Consider the following 23,393-nt stretch of genomic DNA (forward strand, 5'->3'; position numbering starts at 1 on the left):
CGAGCGCCCGGGTTAAGAACCGCTCTCCAGCATCCCTGATAGAGGAGAGACCCAGAGGGCAAAAACATGCTAACATAACGCTCCTGCTTCGCATGTTATACCTCACACATAATCACTACAGTCATCTTGCGTGTCACCAACTGGCACGTTCCTTTGTTGCCGCCACGCGCGCCTCTATTGTGAGTGGACCCCGTTGCATCAAACGAGAAACGCCACCTTTTGGAGTGACCTTGTGCTGTGCTCGTGGTGAAGGATGAGCCGTGTGCAAGGACGGGGACACATGAATAAGCTATGTGCTTGTATGCGTATGTATGACTGGAACATGAAGCCTCTATTGAAGGTCCAACACATCACATTATATGCAGCAGAACAAGACAAGGTATATCAGTGGAGACTTTTTTATAACATTGCATTCATACCTTTTTTGTCCTCACACACACACACACACACACACGCGCGTGCGTGTGTGTGAGGAAGAGGGAATCGTGCTCAAGTACTTGTCTCAGCACAGAGCTTTTCCCACAACGGATCCCTCCATCTCCCGCTCCAATCCTGGAGCTTCACTGCATGCTGTAGCACACTGAAGCAACATGAAGACGTGCAAGCAATGCATAGCAATCTCAGGTATAGATACTGTATGTACATACAGTACATACCAAACACGATGCAATACACTGGTATACCAAAACACAGACACACACACACACACACACACACACACACACACACACACACACACACACACACACACACACACACACACACACACACACACACACACACACACACACACACACACACACACACACACACACACACACACACACACACGCCTAACTGTAACATGAGTGCCATGATGACACCGTGACGAAACGCGACACAGTGGCGCAGTGGGAAAAATAAAAACTGAACAATAGTACACGCGGTTTCACAAGAAACGCATAAACACTCAGGCTGCACGGTTGCCCTCCCAAATAGAGGCTTTGGGAGTGAGAGAGAAAAGGTGCACCATCCAGATCAATAGTGTCATTATCAGCGAGGGTGAGCTGAATTAGATGTCACAGCACCTGGGGGCAGCCAGGGATAGTACTGGGGTGGGAGTAGCCTAGCCGCTAAAAATGGCACGCATCAAGATTATGAAACTACAGTGATGGATTGAGACACCGCGGCCCCTTTAAGTGGAGAGAATTGCCCATGTGCAGAGGGTATGGATTAGCCCGTTACAGTCCCCCGCCACGCACTGACGACCAAGTAGCGCCTCGGCAAATGGAACACCACATCAAAACAGTGGGGTGAGCGGCAAGATCTCTATAAAAGGGAATGAGCAGCACCACTGGGTGGCTGAGTGGTGCTGGCGTGGGTTAGAAGGGGAACATCAGGGGACCAGACTTCTCATCCCAGACAGGTTTGCCACAGTAATTTCTTTATTCGCAAAAAAATGTGTGCCATGTTCGCCTGTGCGGTAGCGACGGGCGGCATGCTTTTAGGCAGAGTGGAGACGTAGGCTACTGCAGCAGGCGTTGGCCAACTTTTGGTGAGTCTTTGATGGAGAATGGATACAAATGTTTGTGGCCCCATGATCCATCGGCTAGACTATATATTGATTTGCTCCGGGTGCAAAACTTGACATATCGCATCATTTTTTTTTTTTCCCGCTCTCCAATTTTGTTTCTTTCACCTTTTTTTGGAGGGTGGGGGTTGAGGAGTTGTTAATAAAAAGGGTAAATTGAGAAACAGGAGTGTCTCGATTTAAGTGCACAAAATAAAAGCGGCAAAAGCAGCGAATGGGGTCAGTCTGGGTTGTGATGGATCATGGCGTCCGCCGCAAAAGTTCTGGAAGCGGGCTGGAGAATTGTCTTCATCAGACAAGGCCCCGACAGGACGTCCATCACGGCAGCAGCACCGGGCAACAAGCACTCAATAACATCAGTGACTGGCCAAGTACAGGACTGCAGCAGAAACGCCTACACTCCCTAGGTGCTGCCATTTGGTCGGAGAATAAACTGCATTTAAGACCACGGAGCCGGAAAAACAATGGGACACGCAACAAAAAAAAAGGCCACAAAAAGAGAAAAATGTGACAAAGGAGGAAGTCAGTGATTGAGCGTCTCGCTGACACACAGAATGTATTACACGAAACAGTCACATTTCAGGCTCTTTAAGAGCTCCATTCCATTTTCACCAGCTGGTTTGAGGCAAGGCAGCCAAGTTAATGAGCTCACTTTCAACAAACCTCTGGACTTGTCATGTTGTTTAAACAAAATGTTGCAAATTGTTGATCTTCAACGGCACTGACAACAGCGAGAGTAGCTTAGGGCATGCTGGACTCTGCAAACATGCAGGCCTTGCACAAGCAGTCTACCAGCCCCTCAGCATGACAAGAAATGGGGTCACTTCGGTTCCTGCAGAGATGAAAGAGCTTTTTGTACTTGGTCTGAGCTCTGAGTGTTTATTTCAAAACTCGATTGAATAAGAGGCCCATCTTGCCAATTCAAGCATCAGTAGGTTATATGAAAATGTCAGTGACGCCCTTTACTGTAAAGAAATCTTTTATATTTCTTCTTTCAAGACATTTTTCTGGACATTTTTTTTATTTACGTCATAAATAACTTTTACTTCCACTTCACACTTAGGTAATTGTAGCCTACGTTGCACTTTTGCCAACCATTTTCAGGGAGGACCTTTGGTTATATGCGGAAACAGGTTAGATGTCATGTAGGCCTATTTCTGAAGTTACGAAAAAAAACAGCGTCAAAAGGATGCAATAACAGGGTTATCTAACAGTTGCACAAAAACTACCTTAAAAGGTACAAGTAGGACCACTACCTCTAAGAAAAAAGCGTGATTGTGAAATCACCAAATTGTGGAAAGTGAAAACTGTATGAAAAATATAAAAGCTTATAGCTTTACATGAGAGGATAATGCTGCTATCAGCAGCCTTCGAAATGTTCCAGTAACTCGACTGTTTCTAAAAGGAGTGTTCAAATGACCTACAGACCTCTGAAGTTCGCCTACAAAAAAGCTGCCATCTTTGCGATCTGGTATCTGGCGATTTGTCCTATGGGAAAGTAACATGGGGATTTTGAATGATCGCACCTGTTAAACTCTCGCGGGGACAAAGCATTTTTCTTAACACGCTTTTGTTCTCTGCCTTCAAGTGGATACTGTACGTGAAGGTGGCACACTTTGATTTTTGTTACCCCAGAACTAACTTGCTAAATAATTTAATGCAAAGTTGCATCGCAAGTTAACTCTGGGGAAGGAAAAATCAAAGTGTGTCGCATTCACATTCAGATCACAGTATCCACTCGAAGGCAAAAGACAAAAGTGTGTTCAGGAAAACATCTGCATTTCCAATTTAGTCGTACCCGCGAATGTAACAGGTGTGATAATTCCAAATCTGAAGATACCGGATCTCTTCCAAAGATGGTAGGGTTTTTTTGTAGACGAAATTCAGTGGTCTATAGCACAAGGTTGGGAGAGAAGTCTATCCTTCTACCATTTGTGGACAGGTTTATCTCTATGTTAAGGAGATAGGCCTCTGGAGATAGTGACAGAAGATGGATCTGCAGCAGAGAAAGAAGACATGAAGATTAAAGAGATCAATTAGCAAAGAACAGCTTACAGGAGACACAAAAGCTAAATCATAAAATAGAGATAAAGCAACTTGAAGAAGAGAGTTCAGCAGTACGTGAAACTACAGGGTGGGAAATACTTTTTTTGAAAAATGCTTTTTTTGGCTTTAGGCTCAAATTTCATTTTAAAAGGACATTTACTGGACAGATTTTGTGGGTCTCTTAGATTGGTCTGGATGTTTTTCCCACCCTGAGCGGAAACATGACACCAGAAGCACAGTTGAGGTCTGAGGAGGAGGAGAGAAAGAGGCAGAGAGACAGAGAGAGGTGGACACAGAGCCGCCGAAGTGTTTATTGAGCATGCTACAGAAGTAAAAGGCAGAGTACACAAGAAAAGAGAGAGAGAAAGAGAGGGAGGGAGGGAGGGACAAAGGGGGAGACAGAAGGCGAAAGAGGAGTCCCTCTGAAAAAGCACACCAACCACGAGTCAAGCACAAACCTTTCCCGCTTTGTTAGAAAATTCTGCTTTTAATTGTGCCATTGTCAAACTATACCGGATCTTACATTGCTAAAGTAGTAGAAATTCAACTAATATAGAAAATATACATGGCTTTTCTTTGTTGCTTTTCCTTTTAGCAAACAGACACAATATGCTTTAATTCCTAGATAGGTACAGTGTGATCTTGGGGAGAAAAAGGCAGGAAGTTCCATCACAAACAAGTCCTTGGTTAACCTTACAACAACCCATGGAATCATTTTTCATATCCACTTGTATTTTCCTTCCATTAATAAAAAAAATAAAAAATAATCAGTTGGGTAAAAAAAATCAGTTTGCTGTGGAAATTAAGACTAAAGGCACGTAGGTTTTGGTCCCTCCCATGAATCCCTCAGCAGTAAACTGCCACATACACACAAACAAAATCAGGCTCTCTTTAGGTTAGCGTCTAATCTCATGCACAGGCCTAGTGCCCATAAATCTTTAACTAGCTAGAGCAGTCAATGCATGCAGGGTGAAACGAAACTTGGGGGGAACCCTTTAGCACAGTTTTAAAAAGCAATATAAACACCACATGAAGATCAGAATATATCTACAGGAACATCTTCAATCACAATGACATTTACGCTTTATTCTTCGCCACAGGGCTGTTGTATCAGCTTTAAAAAAAAAAAAACGGTGCTAAAATAAATCCTGTTGATTTGAGAGGATAAAAAAAAGCTTTGGTTGTTGAGATTGTTAAGCCCTCTTTCAAAAAAAAAAAAAAAAAAAAAAAAAAAAATGTGGCCTGTACTCAAAGATAATTCATGAGCTAATGTCAATTTCATTATGATCAGACATTCCCAACATCTAAGAATTGTTATGCCAGATACAAACCAAAAAGAGTAACCCAAAAAGTGGAAGAAAACCAACAGCTAAATTCAAGCAGCAGTGCATGACAAACCATACAATCACATTTCCCCCCTGCCTCAAACATCCTTATCTAACATCAAAATGAATGTGCCTCCCAAAACAGGCCGCTGTAGTTTGTATAGATGTGTGGATGTAGAAGAGCTGAAACTTATGTCAAGTAAGGCACATTGTTTGTCAATCGGTAAATAAAACTAGGCGCCGACATTCCTTCATCCTTCCTTCACATGAAGAAATGAGAAAAGGTAAAATGACCAATAGTACAAACTGGACAAAAGGGGGGGAGGGGTCAATGAGGAAGTAAAAATGATCTCCATAGCATTCTCTCTCAGTTGTTTTCTTTCTTTGAGCAAGAGAAATGCAATTTCTCAATTTTTTCAAGGAATGACTGATAATTATTCATGACAAAGAAAACTAAAAGGTTACTCTGGTCCCAAAAACACATTCAACAGAAAACAATAAAGGAAGGGGGAAAAAAAGTGGTGATGCGTCTTCTTCGCGTGGTGGAGGAGGAGAGGACCCCTCTCAGATGGTCGACTTCGAGAAGGAAACCCTCAGATGGTGATTGTTACCCATGTTGTAGTTGTGGAGGTCGATGAGGCCCTGAATTGCCTCCTCCACCGAGGCCATCTGCAGGAGAGCCATTTTATGATCCCTTAGGAAAACAGGAAAGAGAGAGAGAGATGTCAGTCACCGACCGACACCAAGACCAAATGCTAAGGAGTTTTGCCCTTAGCCCCTTGCTGACATGTAGATTAGTGTCAATAATGTTGAAATGGCAAAGAGTGGCAAACAGCGATCCATCATGCGCTGCAGACACTTACTGGAAAAATTTGAAGGCTTTCACCGTGCCGCCAGAGTTGGAGAACAGAACTCGAAGGTCATCCTCTGTGATGTCTTCACTGCAAACGGTGAAGGCAATGACTCAGTATTGTGACATTTGACATAAGTGGCAGAAAAAAGATGGATCCCCCCACCCCAATCCACTCCAGTTGCGCTGCTGGTTTACTCACGGGATATTGGACAGATGCAAGGTGCCTGAAGGAGGGAAGATGTTCTGGAAGTTCTTGGAGCCGGGCTTCTTAAAGCGGTGCAGGGGCGAGTTTGTGAAGTCCTTAGTGAGCCCTTGGTCATCCAGACCATCCCGGGGCAGCTGCACTGTCTGGTGCTTGGACAGGGTCACCCGGATGATCTTGCTGTACATCTTCTGACCATTCAAATGGCTCATAGCTGAAGACAGTTTACAACAACTTGTTCACGGCACGCCATTACAAGGAAAGTGAAAAAGTGTAATGGAAAGCCAGGAAAGCCAGGTACTTATTTCTATGGAGGAATTAGACAAAATGTACTAAAACAAGATTTCAGAATCATTAAGAGATAAATTTAAAAAGAATCAAAAAAGGTTTGCAGTTCCTGAAGTTACTACATTTACATCCAAGTTGTCCCATTTGTCAGCAATTGGTTTAGTTTCTAGCGTTTTTCACCAGTCCATGACACACTGGAAAATTAGCTACATTCAAACTTTCTCTCTTTAAGTGTCAGTGCAAGGTTCTTATTTTGATCCTCAAAGCGCAAATGAATTGTAAGTGTAAGTGTACACTGTAATACAGGGAGCCTTAATATTATGATTTAAACTGTGCCAATAGCACAGACCATAATTATCTTTTTTTAAGGTCTTTGTCAGATGACTTGAAAACAGAAAGCTGTTATTCTTCCAAGTTGCTAGGATACAACCTCTACTGTCACAAAGACAAATGGTGAATTCATAGCAAGGTAAGCGTCTCTGGACCTAGTGAATGGGTCAAGGCTCTCAACTATAAGCATATATTTTAAATCTATTTGAACTGTGCTGGTTAGAGGTACACCTTTAGTCATATAAGTCAAGCAAGTGATCAGAACAGACCTCTAGTGTTAGGTGAGAGGAGTTAGGCAAGATGATAATCCATCATTACAATAAAGACCGTTTAGAGTTTGCTGTTCTACAAACTTCTGTACTCCTTAATTTACTCCTAAATCTTGTTTCATTTGTCGGGCCAACTGTCCGTGTGGCTGACTGTCTCGGCACAGAAGGCAGTGAAACAGTGGGGAACCGGGTACTGTGCTGGTGGGTGGGTGGGTGGGTGCGTGCAGGGGGGGGGGGGGGTACCTTACCAAGCTGGGCCTGATTAGCGTCTGCCATCTGGATCAAGGCGCTGTCTTTTTTATTGTACAGGATTTTCACACGCTGCACATCACCATACACGCCTGCATCACAGCAACAAGCAGCACAGGTAGAGCAGGAGGAGGAGGAGAAGGAGGAGGTGGAGGAGGAGGAAGAGGAAGAAGAGTGAGGAGGGAAGAGTGGGGCACAGTTAGCCTTTCAGAAACCAGGAGCATCAGGTCGACAGAGTGAAAGACAGAGAACATTAATCGCAGGTGGGAAATCAAATACATGGTCTGAACAGAAGAGAACAGATCAGGACATTAACCCTCTGATGAAATTAGGACTAAGTAAATTTGACTGGTCAGAAATAATGCTGCATGCAAACTCATTTCCTCGTGCATTAAATACAACTACAGGCTAGACAGAGAGATAGAGAAATTCTAATGAAGTGGGTGGCAAAGTTCTACTAAACTATTTAAAAAAAAAAAACAAGGAAAACATATCAAAACACAAATGCATGGACTAAAATATAACACACGAGGCCTAATTTAAAGAAAATAAATGTAAAAAATGTAAAATAGATCAAATAAAAAAATGGAAAAAAAAAGGTAGAGTGCTAACGATAACATACCGAAGAGGGTAAAGAGACTTGGGGGCGTAACCATCTTTAGAGGGAGAGAAGAGCAAGCAGCGCAAGACAGGTAGGTAGAGAGAAGTCGAGGTAGAGAGCGGAGAGATGAACAGATCGTCCAGAGCGGAGGGTGGTTTCCCGTAGAATGGTGAGGTGGTCATGGAGCATGGTTCAAGGCAGTTAATCGAGAGGGAGGTGTGGGGTAGGGGTAGGGGCAGGGGCAGGTTGGGAAGGGAAAGGGGGGGGGGGGGTGTAAAGGGGGGGTAGGAGGAGGGGGTTGTTTGTTTGTTTGTTTTGTTTGTTGTTCAGGCATAATGCATTAACAACATGGTAGTGGATCAGAGGGTAGGAGGAGAGGAGAGGAGATGAGAGGAGAGGGGGATGGAGAGGTTTTGAGATGGAGGAGGGATTCCAAAGAGGAGAGGAGAGAGGGAAGAAAGGGAGAGGACGAGAGAGGTAGAGAGGGATGGGGTGGGGTGGGGTAAGGTGGGGTGGGGTAGGGAGGGCATGGGGGGGGGGGTTGGCAAATGCAGAATAAAATAAACAAATACATGGGAAGAGGACAAAAAATAAAAATACAGGTCAGTACATAGGAAATGCAGGAGATTGGTCAGAGAAATGGCTGGCTTATGCATCTCTAGAAATATACAAAACAAGCAAATTATTGTGCCAAATGTATTCACCCAGGGCAGCAAGTGGGTGGGGTACATTCATATCAAATCATAAATAACAGCAGTCTGAGAAGACAGACAGACAGACAGACAGACAGACAGACACACGACAATAATGAAGAAGGATCAAACCAAGCATGCAGTACAGTTGGCAGACCAAAGGGGGGTAGAGGGGGGTTAGCTCTGAAGATAGCAGGAGGATGAAATGTAGGCAAACTGGAAGAAAGGGGGGGGGGGGTGGCAGGCTGCCCAGGCCTGGACGGCCAACACACCCCCGGTGGCCAGTGCCAGGGGGTGCAGCAGCGGGGTGTGTCGACATGAAAACCACCTGGTGGAGTTATGGCGTGGCTGGAGCATGGAGCACACCCATGTCGGCCACAGGCCACCTCACAGACACACAGAGACGGACGGACGGGCAGACAGACAGACGAGGCCGCTGAAGTGGGAAGAGGGCGTGGGGCATGGGGGGTGGGGGGGTTGGCAGACCAGAGATTTGAGGGGCTGAGCCGACCATTTTAAACTAGTCTTGGGGAATGAGGGAGGCGACTCCCACAGATTTCATACCAGAGAGAGAGAGAGAGAGAGAGAGAGAGAGAGAGAGAGAGGGAGAGGGAGAGGGAGATATTGTATGAGAAAGAAAGGAAAAAGTGAAGGAGAGAAGAGAGCAAGAGTTGAAGAGAGAGGATTGAGTGTGAGAGAGAGAGAGAGAGAGAGAGAGAGAGAGAGAGAGAGAGAGAGAGAGAGAACGAAGTTCCACAGTAAGTGAATTTTCAATTCACCATAGCAAAGGCGACAATCTAAGAGCTGGAGAGTCAGACAGAGAGCGAGTGAGAGAAATCAAGAAAGAGCATTTAGAGGGCAATGACCATGATTTGTGAAAATAAGACACAGTTGAGAGAGTGGTCAAAAGCCTTTAACTATTCTCTGGGAGAGAACCTTGAGGAGAAAATGGATTTCAGACGAACGGAGGTTACACAAGACAGAAGAGACGAGGCAATTGCGAACACAGTGCGACCCAAAATACAAAATATGTCTGCGAGAACATGGTGTGAGGATGATTATTACAGTAAATGCTACCATTACCATTAGGAACATGTGCTTAGCCTCTTGATGGGCCGAGTTTATGAAGCACCATTTTTGTCTCTAATGAGCGAATGTAAAGCTAAGCTCGGAGAGGCAACGGAAAGCATTTACATTTCAAATGTGTCTGGGGATGAGGCATGGGGCACACAGACAGGCTTATGGCTCAGGTGCCACACTAAATCTGCCGCTACGCTAAACGCACAGTGCAGCCGAGGGCCCAGGGCTGCCGCCGAACACAAACACAAACACAAACACCAGAGCTAACAGACAAAGCAACGACAAAACAACAACAGATGCTGCTAATAAATGTGCAATAACGGACAAGGAATGGGAGACAGCAAGCACGAGCTGTGGTGATGCAGAAAGAGGAAAAGGAGAGAGGTGTTGGGAACATTTGTCTGTGTGTGTGTGTGTGTGTGTGTGTGTGTGTGTGTGTGTGTGTGTGTGTGTGTGTGTGTGTGTAGGTGTGTGGTGGTATACTGACCTCTTCGTTGAGGTTACTGACCAGGAGGACTCCGCTGGAGCCCGAGTGGCCGAGTGCCACCCTCCCGGCTGCCGCCGCGGCGGCTGCAGCGGCACTCAGTGGGCTCAGGGCACCTGCAAGCAGCAGGTACGGTCAGATGGGGGCGCTAGACTCACTGCCTGAGGTGGGACCAGGCCAGACACAGTGGCGTTATATTCTACTGTCTAATCTACGAGACAAGAAAAATCCTCGTCTCGGTTGTTTGGCTGCCAACTAGACACATCAAGCAAACTGAGAAGCTTGCCTTCCGCTTTCTAGCTTTGTATTCAGTTTTGCGATGATTGGCATCCCAGGCCCAATGGCTTAGTTGAGGATTTAAGCATTTTGACCTTGGCTGATGTTTCAGACAAAGACATGCACTCACAATAGACAAACAGGAATGTTTTAAGCTATTTTAAATGGTAAGCCGTCCATCTCAAGTCGAGCAGTCCGGGGACGAGCACATAGAGACAGTTGTCGGCCTAATCCCACTGGAGCCTCACAGAACGAGCCACTGAGACAGACATGGAATGGTTAAGATGAGGGGAGAGAGAGAGAAAATAAAAAGAGTGATCTACCTGGAATCTTACCGAGCAGCGAGGAGGAGTCCTTGCTGAAGGCTGCTGCTACTGAGGGGTCAACGCCGGGCTGGCCGTCTCCAGACGGGAGCTCGGGGCGCGTGTAGTCCCTGCTCTTGTCGTTGTTGTACTTCACATTCAGGTTGACCAGCTTTGAGAAGTCAATACGGAGTGTACAGCAGGCATTGTAGATGTTCTGTCCATCCAGGGCCTGTGAGGAGGATGGGGGGGGGGGGGGGGGGGTGACGATGGTGGAGGAGCAAGACAAGACAGAATAAGCCTCAGTCTCACACAGTACAACCACAGTTCACAACACATGATTGAGACAGACAACTTGTGAGTGAGATGGTCACAAAGTGAGACAGAACACAGATAGAGAGAAAAACAAGCAGAGAGGAGGAGAGCAAAAAAAAAACAAGCAACCAGAGCAGGGTGAAACCGATTAAGTCAAGACACACATGCACAGAATAAGAGCTAAGAGAGAGAGCCAGGGACAAAGAGAGAGAGAAAGAGAGAGAGACAAAGAGACAGAGCGAGAGACAGAGGAAGCTAGAGACCGAGAGAGAGTGCAAGAGACCAAGAGAGAGAGAGTGCGAGAGAGCGAGACCAAGACCAAGAGAGAGCGAGATGGAGAGAGCAAGAGAGAGACAGCCCGAGCGAGAGAGCAAGAGAGAGACAGCCCGAGCGAGAGAGCAAGAGACAGGCCAAGCGAGAGGTTTGTTAAGCCCCGAGGAATTTCACAGCGGCTGAGCAGGCTGCGCGCGTCACGAGCGCCTGACGTGGCTGTGATCTCTCACCCACCAGTTTGGCCTGCTGCGCATTCACGGGGTCACTGTACTGCAGCAGAGCCTGGAACTGATTGTTCTTGGTGAACGTGATTATCTTCATGACCGTTCCAAACTTGGAGAAGATCTGTAGATAAAGCAAAGGGGAGGGAGGACAATGGAGCGTTTGAGAAACAGGGATGTGTTTGTTCGTACCTCCAGATTTTAAATCAGGCAACAAGAAAACGAGTGAACTTCCAGTGTTGAACTTCACTGCTGTTCATCTTAACAAATCAACTGTATTTGCATTTTTGTTCATTTGTTTAAAAAAAACAAAAAAAAAACAAGTTGATCAGATGATGCTTGGCTGCTTGTGATCCCTCTTGTGCATCATCCATTAAAAGCACTTTAAAATGTCCCTTAATAATGTTATTTGAACACTGCTCAGTTGAGGATTTAGTGGGGTAATAGTGATGAATACACACACCCAAATAAAGGCGCTGCCTTTTATCTGGAGGTTATCGATTTAAAAACAGAGCAGCCACACACTCTTGATATATTTATTATTGAGCGACGTTTCGGTCCTTGATAAAGGTTGTGTGCCGAAACGTTGCTCATTAAAGGGATAATCCGGAGTGAAATGCACTTTAGATGAATTTTTCGGACTATTGGGAGTACATACGTTGAGTTGACACCAAAATCATGTCATTCGGATGTATTTTGAGAAAGTTCGAGTTCACCGTTTTTAGCCAAAACTCGTTAGCCTGGAAGTGACCGGGGCAAGTCCTTTCGCCGCTACAAAACGCTATTTTTATACCTCTTCTACTGTTCCAACCAACACTACACTTGGTTGGAACAGTAGAAGAGGTATAAAAATAGCGTTTTGTAGCGGCGAAAGGACTTGCCCCGGTCACTTCCAGGCTAACGAGTTTTGGCTAAAAACGGTGAACTCGAACTTTCTCAAAATACATCCGAATGACATGATTTTGGTGTCAACTCAACGTATGTACTCCCAATAGTCCGAAAAATTGATCTAAAGTGCATTTCACTCCGGATTATCCCTTTAATAAAACATCCGTGACATCCGTGGCGCCCAATAAACGGATCTGGGCATTTTTTTTTTTTCAAATACGAGAATATGAACGTCTCATTGAGAAGTGGTGGAGCTAGCCAGGCTAACTCTAAGCATCATTTAGGCCAACATCACGGTGGGTGCCCCCCCACCCTCTGCCCACTGCCCCCCCACCCCCTGCCCGCTGCCGAGTGGTCATGCGTGACCCACCTGCTGCAGCACATCCAGGGTGACGGGGTAGAACATGTTGTCGATGATGATGCGCAGCACGGGGCTCGGAGCGGGCGTGAGAGCGCCTTCGCTGGCAGATGAGCCCGACGTGGGCATGCCGCCCCCCTGCACAGCTGACACGGCCTGCAGCACGGCCTGTGCCCGCTGGATCAGAGACAATATAGAGAGTGAGGAACCACACACACACACACACACACACACACACACACACACACACACACACACACACACACGTTCACATGTAGAGAAAATGCAGATTTAGACCTACTTGGCAAGCAAAAAGTAACCACAGACCATAAGTGATCACACTGAATATTACAAAAAAATAAGTTGTGGCTCAGATTACAAATTAATTTAGATTAGATTAATCTTTATTGTCATTGTATAGAGCCAATTTACAAAACTGAGGCAATATATTACACATACATCCCCCTTTAAACATAATAAGTAGCATGCATCACAAATAACAATTTGTTTTACAGACAACCTTTAGCAGAGGTAGGCTGACAGTGCATCTATGAAACTTCCTACTGCTAACAACCTCGAGACATGGCAATGGAAGCAGCAGTTCCAACGCAAAGTATTGCTTACCTGATTGCCTGCGCTGTCCGTCTTCAGCTCCTTGTGAGTGGAGTACTGAATGATGACCGGTGCGTTGCGCACGTGTGGCGTCACGGCCACGTAGTAGTTCAACATGGTGATGGCCGCTTCCTCCGTCCCCATCTCTAAGAAGGCCTGAAAAGGTGAGAGGTGAGGGGACGAAATTAGTTGAGACCGTCAATTAAAAAAAGGGGGTCCACTGCAATTACAATGGAAGCTCTAACCAGGAGATGCCGGTTGAAAATAATGACCCTTTGAGAAAAGAACTAGTCTTTATCTGATGATCAGATGTAAGGTCACCTGCCCCAATCAATAGAGCTAATGGCGTAATTAACCATCTCAGGTGAACGGGAGCCAGGGCAGAGTTTGAATCAGAGCAAGGCAGAGATGAATAACCCTGGCTCAGACTGGGGTCAAAGAAATGCATGATTACCGTTCTCTCTAATAGATTTGTTTGTAAACGGAGACATGCGGTAAACCAGTTGGTCCCTACATTTTTTTTATATCAGTAAAGCCCTGCAATCTTCTCTGCAGTGTGTGAAATATGTTTTTATTTTTAACCTAGCGCATTACCATTGTAAACCTGTTGTGTAGGCAGATATGGATTTCCCAGCAGGAGCAATAGCCTTCTAGGTATCCAAGCTCCTAGTTAACATAATGAGCAGTCATAGGTCTATGTAGACAACAGAATACTCAAACTGCTTTGTGCTAAATGCTAAGAACTCATGCTGGATAGATCAATATTATACTTTCCCTCTGCAGTTCAAAAGGAGCCTGACAATTACAAATACCTGCAATAAGTAAACGTCTGGTGTTTTGGCTGATGCAATATAAGATAATCGTAGGATCATACTATTCAGTAGCCCGACAGCACTTCTAGTCTGGCATTTTTGCAGATCAGAACACTGGTCCCACGGCCTGCAGCAAACGCTCACCTGGTTTTTGCCCTTCAGCGTCAGGATGTTGGTGACCTTGCCAAAGGGCAGCCCAAGGGCAATGACCTCGGTCTCTGTGGCCTCGTTGGGGAGCTTCCTGATGTGAAGCACGCGCGAGGGGGGTGCGTCCTCCACCTTAAACTTCTTACTGTCGCTTCCGTTTGACGTGCCGTCTGCAAACAGGCATAGGCGACAAATTAATTGATAGAGCAATTCCCTCTTCAAGCAACAAACTGGTTATTATTTGGAGCAAAGAACAAGGCATGCCCAACTTCAAGGCCAAACTTGGCAATTACAATTCAGAAGGGTAAGAGCATAAATTTCATTGCTACGAAGAGAGGGGGGTGGGGGTGGGGGGTGGTGGCAATTTTAATAAAATTTTGCGACTTCTTGTGTTTTCTTTTAATCTTTGATGTGTTTTAGCTTTTTTTTTCTTTCTTTGATTGCACAGTGAGATAATTTGGTAAGGACAACCAGAGCATGAAGGCTTGCGCAGTCTACTCCATGCCTTGCCTCATCTGAGGAGGCAAAACAAAGAAAGAAAGAAAAAAAAAGCCCTCTCTCAGAAGCAACACATTGAGATGCGCAGCACACATAATCAAAAATTCTGGGCACACGCTTGCATGTGTGGGTGCCCACCTACAAAAGGAGCACGAGGTTATTCACGGACCACGTACCTCCCCTGAAGAGGGGATCTGCTAATACAACATTTTCACTTTGAAACACTCATTATCCTTTGATTTCTTTTAATGCTATCCGTGGCTGAGCAAATGACTTATGTAAATTTCATTCTCAGGGCTTGGGCAAGGAAAGAGGAGAAAGCGAACAGGGGGGGAAAAAAAGGCTTGAGAACGGACATCAACTCACCACTTATACTGCTCATGCCAGAGTTAGGACTGTTGTAGAGACTACTAGACAAAAGCTCGTCTGATCCTCGCTGAAATAAACAACATGAAATTCATAAGAAATCAAGTAACAGGAAATCTCTAATCTTTAATGTGAACATTGTCTATTCCAAACAGCTACTCTCAATAGACATTTCTCTGTAGCGCCATTGATCGCGTCACAGGACATAAAATAAATAAATAAATAAAAAAACAGCCACCACAACCGCAAACTCTATGCCCCTCTTTTTAATCTTATTCAGCCCTAGATGCAAGGCTTGTGTCCTTTTTATCCCCTGAACCCAGAGCTCCCTTAAGGCCGGGGGAGCTGGAGCCTGTCGCCTCCGCCGAGCCAGTGCTCTCGGGGCAGCTAAAAGTGACGGATGGGACAGTGGGGAGAAACGTGAGGCTGTTACGACCCCGAGCCCCCTAATAGGACATCTCTGCTTTTTGTCTGTGAGTGAGATCCAGCGGATTGTTCTTTATCGCCCGCACTTTTATGGAGGCTATAAATAAGGTGTTGAGCCAACCGTGCGGCCGAAGACCGGGAAATAAATTGGATATAATAAAGTTGTCGCTGACAAAATCCCTAAAACCAACATCTCAGTGAGACGGCATTCTTTAAAGGCTAACTGCTATTAAGGGGAAGGACCCAGTGTCGCATGAGTTCCCAACAACAACAACACTCTAAAGCTAGTGATTAAAAAGGAGAGCAATGCTATTAAACACACAGCTTGCGGAATTCTTCCCCAGGAATGGGTAGGCTAACTTTGTTTTGTAGGGGGAACGAAAGGTGTTTCTTTCCCCTAAACAATGTTAGTGGAAGAAATATCAGGGACCATTTGTGAGAGGAAACAGGCTTTTTCCTAAACTGGCCAAGACATTAACCAGTCCCATTCAATTACTGCCAGACTAATATTATCAAAACTGTACATGAAAACTTGTATCCATGAAAAATGAAATTAGTATCCCCGGGACAAGACCAACTTCCTGCAAAACACCATATTTCTTCTGTGATTCAATAAATCACAACAGATTGGTTATTGAAGATGACCATTACTGTAGACCTAACCATTGAATACAAATAAAAGGCCAATCTCCATCACAACCTGAGCTACCCCTCTTCTAGATCCCTCTTATCTACGTCCCTGACTTAACTTTACCCTAAATCGTACAGTAATTCTGTTTCTCACAGGTAGTACTTAGTAGTACACTATTGTCTGCTATTTGTACTGTGCCTTGATTGTTCTCTATTTCTTGTGATTTGCTTTCGACAAAAGTGCCAGGTAAATAAATAAATAAATGTAAATGTACCATGGCAAAAAAACAAAAATCTATTTTTTACAGAGGCAAGGCTAGGCAGTCCCTAAACAATGAAGGAACCTTGTTTATGTCTACCTTGTCTATGCCTACTTGTGTTGATGCTGACAACAATAACTTATGTGAAACGTCTTTCAGTATGGGCCTGGAAGGCCTAGCTTTCCAAACCACTGGTAACAAATTATTCACTGGGAATAGTACTGCTGCCATTTCTTGGTAATAACAAAACCACCTATTACCATCTGTTGAAGAAGCCATGAGAATACCAGTGTAGAAAGAAAACATCCAATGTCAAAATGAACCAAGGTCAGTGTCACTACTTACCTTCACACCCACGCCAACATCACTGACAATGCTGGAAGAAATGCAAATAATGGAAGCAAAGTCAAACTTGTAGCAAACTATGCAGGAATGTTAAGAATTACATCAGCATTACATTACAACATGCAATACCATCACTGTCAACTTGAAGCTCAAATTAGACCTTTGCATTCTGTATACTTCCCACGTGACTTATTTGCCAAAACCAGCATAGCATTTCAGGGCTAAACCCACCAAATTTCTGAACAGGGTGCTGAACAGGGTGCAGCTTAGTGAGGTGGATGAAAGCTTGTTTAAAGTTACTGTTGCGGGATGAAAACAGGACCACAACACTGACTGAGGCATCCTCATGCAGTCGCAGGGCCTACTAAAGGAGTGTAGAAGAGGTTCCTACCACACATGCTCCAACCTACGGTTCCAACATGACGTTCTGTGCGTGCCATCAGTGCTTATGCTTCTATTCACTGCCTCTACAGTATCTCGGCTTGACTAGACCTACAATTTCATCTTGAACACAACCATGGTCTATGGACTCATAATTCAACGAATCCTGCTGTTATCCAACCGGTAACAGTAATGTCACTGCCACTTCTCTAACAATAATTTGGCTAGTATAACCATGGAAATTCAGTGAATTAATAGTTTGGTTAGAGTATCTAACATTAACATAAGGTGGCTGATGATGTCTTAATTATTTGACAGTCGCTCAACGTACTTGTTTTTGATGTATATGTATGCTTGACAGAAAATTAAGTATATACACTTCACCCAGACAACATAACTTCAAATGATGATTAATGCACAATAATCGCAAAACATGCCAGGTCGCATTACTGATATCCTCAAGCTAGTGCAAGTTAACGCAAGTGCAAGTTTTGGGTTGTTATTAACGTTAGTTATTAAGTTAATAGATTTAACCAAATGGTTTCGTTCTGAGGGGTATTTCGCATGCTGTAGTAGACATGTGGATGTGTGGGTGGTGTTACACTGCCTACATTTACTGCACATGAGATTTCAGTATTGATGTTAAATCACACGCAGGGACACGCCTTTCTGGATAACTTAGCTAACGCAAAACAAGATATGCAAGTGTGAATAACAACGTCTACAGAAAAGTTCACGACAAACTTCTATGTCTGTGTCGTTCTCAACGTTATATCCATAAGCGATAACTTACAAATAACATTATGCAAAATATGTTACACCCCAATGCGTTAATAAGCTAACTGACGACATGATATTATTCATCGTTCATTGAAGTCAATCAAGTTCGCTATGTAGCGCTATGATCTGATAAACATTACGATAGCACGTTGCTCCCACAAACTTCAGATATGTCGCCAAACTTTATTGGAATTTGAAACGGTACGCCACATACAATCCACAATGTTAGCGTAACTTCTTCGCCACAGATACACATCACAATTGTTGCTTCGCAGTAGATACAGATAGCAAGCTAGCCTGAACTAAAATGCTACGCAGAGGCAATACTGGCTGCGCTGCATTTCAATCCCAGCTAACTATGCTAAGTTAGCCAACTATGTTAGCACACATCGTATAAGTTTCTGCTGTAATTAGGGTCCTGACAATATACAAATTGCAACATGCCGCAGGTATGGAAATGCAGATATTACTTACCCGTCCATTGCCGGAAAATCTATCCCTACGACGCAATAGTTGTAGAGGTTTTCCCGTTGCCACTTGTATATGATTACAAAATGGAGGCGGAAGCTACTGAAACTAGAAAAGTCGGAAGGAAGCGCTCGAGTCCATTTGGCCAAGCATGCGCAGAAATGCCAATAGGGGTGATTCTCCAACTACAGGCACTTTTGTGTCCTTGGCCTTTTTTTGTAAATAACCAAACAAATAAATGCAAAAAAAACACTATCATTATGAAGTTCATGCTCCAATATCTCGGCTTCATTGAAAATGAGGGCTACCCTCAATGACTCTCCGAGAATAAATAAAGGTTGAATGAATATCCTAGTAACCACCAAATGCTGCCCTTAATTTTCTTTTAAAAATGCTTTTGCAAGGCTGTTTATTAGCAGATTTGGCCGTTTTGAGCTTGTCCCCAACCCAGACTGGCCCTCTTTGAATGGTAAAAAAATTAAAACCAGGATGAATGAAAATCAGGATGAATTAAAAAACATATTTCAGCATGTTTTTCTTAAGGACAAATAAAATAATATTATGCCATCAACATTTCATATGTATATAACAATTTTAAGCTATATTTGGAATAAAATAAGTCTGTCCCCAGGTTTTCCGTCATTTCCACCACCCTCAACAAAATCCACCTTAAATATTTTATTTACTTGGTTACCATGGAAATAATAGAACAAAGGAAGTATTAGTTGAAGGTGGAACTTCTGCCACATGACCTATTAAGATCAAGACAATAAATTAAGGTAACTCAAGCTTCTAAGCACAGTATTTTTAATTCAGCGTCATTTCCACCTCCGTTGTAGTTCAGTTGAATTAAGTAAAACAAATATGAAAATAATGTATTTATGTTTATTACAAGTAAACAATATGCTAAGTCCAAAAGTAGCTAAGTCTGACACATGAGGGTGCACTATATTGCAGAAAAACTGCTAAAATGTCATTTCACCTCTGTCATTTCCACCTCCGAGAAATTACAGGCATAGCTTTAAACATGATATAAATGCCATTTTGTGCACTATTTGCATGTTTTCATAACATACATGTGCTTTTGGACTGAGAACTTTAATATCACCATTCCAGTACACTCTATATTGATTTTATTTTTCTAGTGGTGGAAATGACATCATTGAAAACGCACTACAGAAAAACTGTTAAAATAGTAAAATTTCATGGAATTCTAAAACTGCCCACTGTTATATTGTGTTAGAAGACAAATGAATGAAGTTAGGAAAACTATTTTATGTGTGTTTTAAGAGAGTGAATTTTCCAAAAGTTCACAGTGCCAAAAGTGCTCCTAGTTGGAGAATCACCAAATAAAATAACTGTGGGCTATGGAATTCTGACTTATGTCAAAAATTAACCAGGATGATATCACATTAACATAGGTTATCTAGCCTGTTTCATTTTCCACAGAACCTTAATGGAAATGTCATTATGTATAGGCCTATTGAAAGACCTGATTGAAAGACATGTTCTGTTAATGCATGGCAAGTCAAGTCATATCAAGGCCTACCGACCTTCTTTCCTTAACTGACATTTAATATAATGGATGTTCTCTGTTACTGCCTACTTTTTGTCTTAAGGCTAATTATAAAGTATCTCTCATTTCAGTTTGTCTTGTTAGTTTGGTATTTTTGTTTTGGGGGTATCCAAAAGAATATTTTGGATAAAAGTGCCTACTAAATAACACTTATTTTTTTACCTTTTGCCTTAGTTTTGTTTGGTATCATAACATTGGCATGTGGGATTATCAAGCCCCAAAGTTGAATGCATTTAAATGTTCTCACAACTTTTAATTGAAAGAATAGTTATACCCAAGACTGCCAGCAACCTTCATGCAACATTGAAATTTAAGCATTAAGGACTTAAGGCTCCAGACACATAGCCAACAAGACACACAGTAAACATTAAACATGTCAGAGCCATAAAAAAAAATTCTCAACATATAAACTTGTCCAATTAAAACTGAAAATATTTTTGCAATATAGTTACATAACCGGATCAGACATGTTATTAGGTAGTTTTTGTTTTACCAGTGAGAACAGAAATGAGTAGTGGGGTTTATGCATATCATTAGTCTTGACAGACATACGTCATGCTACTCTGGCTCTTTGCGGCTTCACGCCCCAGGTGAAATTAATGCCTAACTGCTTATCTTAAAGGACCTGGGATTTAATTAAAAATGACATTTCCCCAAACACTCAGTTGTGCTTCCGAGACTGCCATGTTGAAATTAGCTGAAGAGAGCCCTCTGAGCAAAAGGGAAATAAGCAAACTGTCAGCTGCATGCCATATCAGGAGCACTCATCAGTCAGTGAGGAGAAAATAACAGCCCACTGACATACCCGCTTGTCTGTACTGGGACAAGTGATATTCTTATTAGCTTCGCTTGGCAACGACTTAAATCAGATATAATAGCAATCAATTCTTTTGTGTTAAAATGAATTTTGTTTTAGGCTTTCACTGGTCGTACTATTGAAACTTGGCTTTGTAAAGAATTGTCTATACCGATTTTATGATTTTACATGTATATCATTTTAATTATGCTGGGCCTTTCCTTGAATTCATTCTTGTGTTGGGATACAGTATCTATTTTTAATTTTATTGAAAGAAAGGATTCTGTTTGAATGGTTATCCAGCTTTTATAGCTTTTAGAATTTCATATTTAGACAAAATTCCAGTCGGTAAAATGTCTGCGGGAAATTGTCCTATAGGTCATTGTCCCAATAACCGAACTAGCACATACAATTACATCTGCCCCAAAGTCTTACAAGGTCCTGGCCTTGCTAGAACCACAGACAAAACCAATATGGCAGAGAGGCTACACACACACACACACACACACACACACACACACAAACACACAAACAAAATGCACTGACACGTCTTGTCAGGGGTGATGTCATTCTGCTGACATCACTGGAGAAATGACTGACACTGTCACAAATGGTGTCAGCATAATGTGACCCCAGATGGCTTGATGGCTTTAGTGCTCTCACTGGGATATTTCCTCTAGGGTGGGGTGTCTGACAAAGGTGTCGCGTTTAGGCCAGCTGTCTCTTTGCATCCTACCCTCGTCTCCATGCACCTTGCACGGGAATGAGTGTGAGCTGAAAGGCTGTCGGATACCAAACGGCTACTGGATGTTGTTGTCCTCCAGTCCCACAACGTGATCTTGTGGACATTCAACAAATTAATATCCTCATCATGGTTGTAAGACTTTGGTGTCTGCAAAATTGCTATCTTTATTGCCATTTGAAATTGATTACTATGTCAGATGTCAGCTAGGCTATTTTACCTTATTTTAAGAGCTGTTGTTGACGTGCTTAAGGTGTTGAAATGTGAACATATGAGGCCATACTGACAGTCTGACCTACTGAAGAGCGACTCGTGTCCAAGCAAACACTAGATAAATCGAATGTGACACAGAGGCTCTCCTTCCGCCATGTGATGTGGTGGTGGTTCCTTCCATTAGTTTGGGTGATGCATCTCTCACAGTCGCCGAGAGAGGCGAGTGGTTCATGTGGCCACTCTCACAAACAACCTCACCCCTAATGACAACATGATGCTTGCCATTTCTTCCATCTCTAAAATAGCATCGCTTTGCCAGTGATTATAAAGGCCTATTGATTTCCAATTTTCTCGCTTGCATGTTTCAGGCTCCCCAGACTCTAGCCACACAGCACTGCCATCTCTGCCCAGTGCGGCCAGATCGATGTGTTGATGGCCATGCACACTGTGTTGAGTCCAGCACTCTCCTTCCCCCAGTAGTTCAATCCGGAAGTGAATAGCGCACTTGCCTGTCCTGAATTCTCCTTTCTTAGCTGCAGTGTCATGCTGATTATTGTAGGAGACTTCATCAATCTACTGTACAATCTATATGAATTTTGCAATAGTTATGGTTCTCATCAACATTATAGGGAAAAACTCAGTGAGGTAATTGCGGGGGGGAAAAAGAATGCAAACTTACCATAACTCGTAAACTGTGCAGTATTGTAGACTTTTTATTATTTTAAATGGAGTTGTGTGACTCTTTTATCTAAATTTCCTTTGTGGTAATAATGTTTCAAGTTTAATGTTCACAATAAAAATGTTACCGCTGTAGATAATGCTGTTGTTCGTCTCATCATGACTAATTAACTATTTTTGATTTAGGATACCCACCTAAATAAATAAAGAATTCCATTGAAAACTGCAGTGATTGAAAAAGGATTAAGCATCCTCCCATGTGTCATACATTTTTATTTTCTTTTATTACAGTTTGGTTTGGTGGTGACACTGGGTTGTCAGAATGAATTTCCCATCAATCGAACTTAATGAATAGTCACACATTGGGCAATAACACAAGGTCATGTATGATCAAATATTCATGCACTGGTTTTGTGCCAGAGACCGCGGTGGTGTGTTGAAGGACAACCTGACGGGCGCGCATCCTGGAGGGGCTACATTTGTGTGTGCATGCGATTCGCAGCAGCTGCCAATGTGTTGCTTTGAATGAGCAGAAAGGTCACAAACGAATATATTTTTATCAGGTCATCACGGAAGTCCCTTTGAAAAATGCATCAAAAAGATCTAACTTTTTTTTTTTTCAAAGACTAACACACACATGCCCACACAATGGCAATCTCAGACACACACTCTCTCTCTCACACACACACACACACACACACAAATACAGTATATTTTATCTTGACTCATGAAATGCATTTCTGTTCAACTGTTCCCTTTTGCCTTATTATTATTACACTGTCTGTTATCTAGTATGTAGCCTCCACATATAGTTGCGACACACACATAGACAGAAAGGAAAATGGAATTGGGTCCATTTTTCAAAATTTGATCCAATTTCAGTAATTCTCAAGCCTCCCTTTTTAGGGGTCCGTTCGGTGCCAGTCAGAGCCCCATGCCTGGACACTTACGGAGTAATATAATCATGTTTTTCCCCCAATGTGGCCCACACAATATTGGCACAGCTGTAGCGGCAGGATGCCTTATGATTATGAAAATGAG

General features: G+C 43.2%; 1 protein-coding gene across 2 annotated transcripts; it reads right to left on the minus strand.

The window, feature by feature from the left end:
* Positions 1–4,083: 4,083 nt before the first annotated feature.
* ptbp2a (polypyrimidine tract binding protein 2a) lies at positions 4,084–18,485 on the minus strand. 2 transcript variants are annotated; one of them, XM_062520913.1, is made up of 14 exons: positions 18,354–18,485; positions 16,719–16,749; positions 15,058–15,127; positions 14,191–14,363; positions 13,247–13,390; positions 12,635–12,799; positions 11,390–11,500; positions 10,601–10,799; positions 9,993–10,105; positions 7,755–7,788; positions 7,132–7,224; positions 5,994–6,210; positions 5,805–5,882; positions 4,084–5,635 (listed from the first exon to the last, which is right to left on the minus strand). In XM_062520913.1, the coding sequence occupies exons 1-14, from the start codon at positions 18,359–18,361 to the stop codon at positions 5,506–5,508; spliced, it is 1,566 nt and encodes a 521-aa protein (XP_062376897.1). In that variant the 5' UTR covers positions 18,362–18,485; the 3' UTR covers positions 4,084–5,505. The 2 variants fall into 2 exon arrangements, with proteins under 2 accessions (XP_062376897.1, XP_062376896.1); XM_062520912.1 differs by having other exon boundaries at positions 10,589–10,799.
* Positions 18,486–23,393: the final 4,908 nt, after the last annotated feature.

The sequence above is a fragment of the Sardina pilchardus genome, chromosome 19 (genome assembly GCF_963854185.1).
Source record: "Sardina pilchardus chromosome 19, fSarPil1.1, whole genome shotgun sequence".
Lineage (NCBI taxonomy): Eukaryota > Metazoa > Chordata > Actinopteri > Clupeiformes > Clupeidae > Sardina > Sardina pilchardus.